Source organism: Phoxinus phoxinus, assembly GCF_949152265.1.
Source record: "Phoxinus phoxinus genome assembly, chromosome: 17".
NCBI lineage: Eukaryota > Metazoa > Chordata > Actinopteri > Cypriniformes > Leuciscidae > Phoxinus > Phoxinus phoxinus.
This window is the reverse complement of record NC_136892.1, coordinates 33,872,952-33,875,451: the sequence shown is the minus strand read 5'-3', so window position 1 is coordinate 33,875,451 and position 2,500 is coordinate 33,872,952. Positions and strand designations below refer to the sequence as shown.

At 46.1% G+C, this 2,500-nt stretch overlaps 1 protein-coding gene across 2 annotated transcripts in view; it reads right to left on the bottom strand.

The window, feature by feature from the left end:
- jmy (junction mediating and regulatory protein, p53 cofactor) overlaps window positions 1–2,500 on the bottom strand; it is a 37,949-nt gene that overhangs the window by 15,095 nt on the left and 20,354 nt on the right. For both annotated transcript variants that reach the window (XR_013794517.1, XM_079585520.1), the window contains exon 3: window positions 8–158. Coding sequence is in view for 1 of the 2 variants with exons in the window: in XM_079585520.1 (XP_079441646.1) it covers window positions 8–158 (151 nt within the window). In the remaining variant the exon portion in view is untranslated. The remainder of the gene's footprint in view (window positions 1–7; window positions 159–2,500) is intronic.

Here is a 2,500-nt window from a genome sequence, read left to right as displayed (position 1 = left end):
GACTCACCCTTCTGAGCGCGTGCGGTGGTCTCGAAGTATTTGACGGTCAGGTCCTGTATGGAGAGCACAGCGGCGTGAGCTTTCCTCTGCCAGTCCTCGTCCTCCCTGCGTAACGAGTCCACGCGCCGAGGGCCCAGGCGCTCCGTCTGCAGCGAGATCTGACACACACACACACACAGGTCAGATAACATCCTCATCACCGCTGTGACCACGTGCACGATGACTGCTACTCATAAACAGCCCAAGCTTTCACTGCGTGATGTAGCCAAGAACCATAACTATAATCATAATAACTAATAATGGTTACACTTTGGGCCCTATCTTGCACCCGCGCACAGCGGACTCTTCCCTCCACAGACGCACGTCGGTAAATTAGGGAATGAACTTGCGCTCGCGGGGGCGGTTCAGTGCAAAGAGAAGGCGTGTTCCGGCGCAAAACTCCCCTGGTGCTATTTTCCAGTTTTAGAAAGCAATTGCGCCACTGACCAGGAAAAAAACAGTCTAAAGACAGCGGCGCGTTGCGCGTTAGTGATATGGTATTTTAAGGGCGCGTGCTTGGCCATAATGTTAACGCGCATCCACTTTGATTCTCTAATAATTATAAACAGACGCAGCAGTTTTCATTTTTGCAAATCATACATTATTCCAAGGAAAAATATTAACACACGAGGGAGGTTGTGTCCGTGAAGATGTGAAAAAGATCTATCTAGATAAAAAAAAAAATCTAGATTAGGCTACACATTTACCCAAATTATCCGCCTGTTTAACCGAAGCTAATTTGAGTGTGTTTCTCCATCATCCCCAGTGTCACTTCTCTGTGTTTTACGGCCCTGACGAGAACGTCGCTCTCCTCGCTGTGAACTGCTCCTGGCGTGCGCCGGCAAACCCGCCGTTATAATAGCAATCCGCCGTTATAATAGCAATCCGCCGTTATAATAGCGATCCGCCGTTATAATAGCGATCCGCCGTTATAATAGCGATCCGCCGTTATAATAGCGATCCGCCGTTATAATAGCGATCCGCCGTTATAATAGCAATCCGCCGTTATAATAGCGATCCGCCGTTATAATAGCAATCCACCGTTATAATAGCGATCCGCCGTTATAATAGCAATCCGCCGTTATAATAGCGATCCGCCGTTATAATAGCAATCCGCCGTTATAATAGCGATCCGCCGTTATAATAGCAATCCGCCGTTATAATAGCAATCCACCGTTATAATAGCGATCCGCCGTTATAATAGCAATCCGCCGTTATAATAGCAATCCGCCGTTATAATAGCGATCCGCCGTTATAATAGCAATCCGCCGTTATAATAGCGATCCGCCGTTATAATAGCAATCCGCCGTTATAATAGCGATCCACCGTTATAATAGCAATCCGCCGTTATAATAGCAATCCGCCGTTATAATAGCGATCCGCCGTTATAATAGCGATCCGCCGTTATAATAGCGATCCGCCGTTATAATAGCGATCCGCCGTTATAATAGCGATCCGCCGTTATAATAGCGATCCGCCGTTATAATAGCGATCCACCGTTATAATAGCAATCCGCCGTTATAATAGCAATCCGCCGTTATAATAGCGATCCGCCGTTATAATAGCAATCCGCCGTTATAATAGCGATCCGCCGTTATAATAGCGATCCGCCGTTATAATAGCGATCCGCCGTTATAATAGCAATCCGCCGTTATAATAGCAATCCGCCGTTATAATAGCGATCCGCCGTTATAATAGCGATCCGCCGTTATAATAGCGATCCGCCGTTATAATAGCGATCCGCCGTTATAATAGCGATCCGCCGTTATAATAGCGGATCCGCCGTTATAATAGCGATCCGCCGTTATAATAGCAATCCGCCGTTATAATAGCAATCCACCGTTATAATAGCGATCCACCGTTATAATAGCAATCCGCCGTTATAATAGCAATCCGCCGTTATAATAGCGATCCGCCGTTATAATAGCGATCCGCCGTTATAATAGCAATCCGCCGTTATAATAGCAATCCGCCGTTATAATAGCGATCCGCCGTTATAATAGCAATCCGCCGTTATAATAGCAATCCGCCGTTATAATAGCAATCCGCCGTTATAATAGCAATCCGCCGTTATAATAGCGATCCGCCGTTATAATAGCGATCCGCCGTTATAATACCAATCCGCCGTTATAATAGCGATCCGCCGTTATAATAGCGATCCACCGCTATAATAGCAATCCGCCGTTATAATAGCAATCCGCCGTTATAATAGCGATCCGCCGTTATAATAGCAATCCGCCGTTATAATAGCAATCCGCCGTTATAATAGCAATCCACCGTTATAATAGCGATCCACCGTTATAATAGCAATCCGCCGTTATAATAGCAATCCGCCGTTATAATAGCGATCCGCCGTTATAATAGCAATCCGCCGTTATAATAGCAATCCGCCGTTATAATAGCAATCCGCCGTTATAATAGCAATCCGCCGTTATAATAGCAATCCGCCGTTATAATAGCG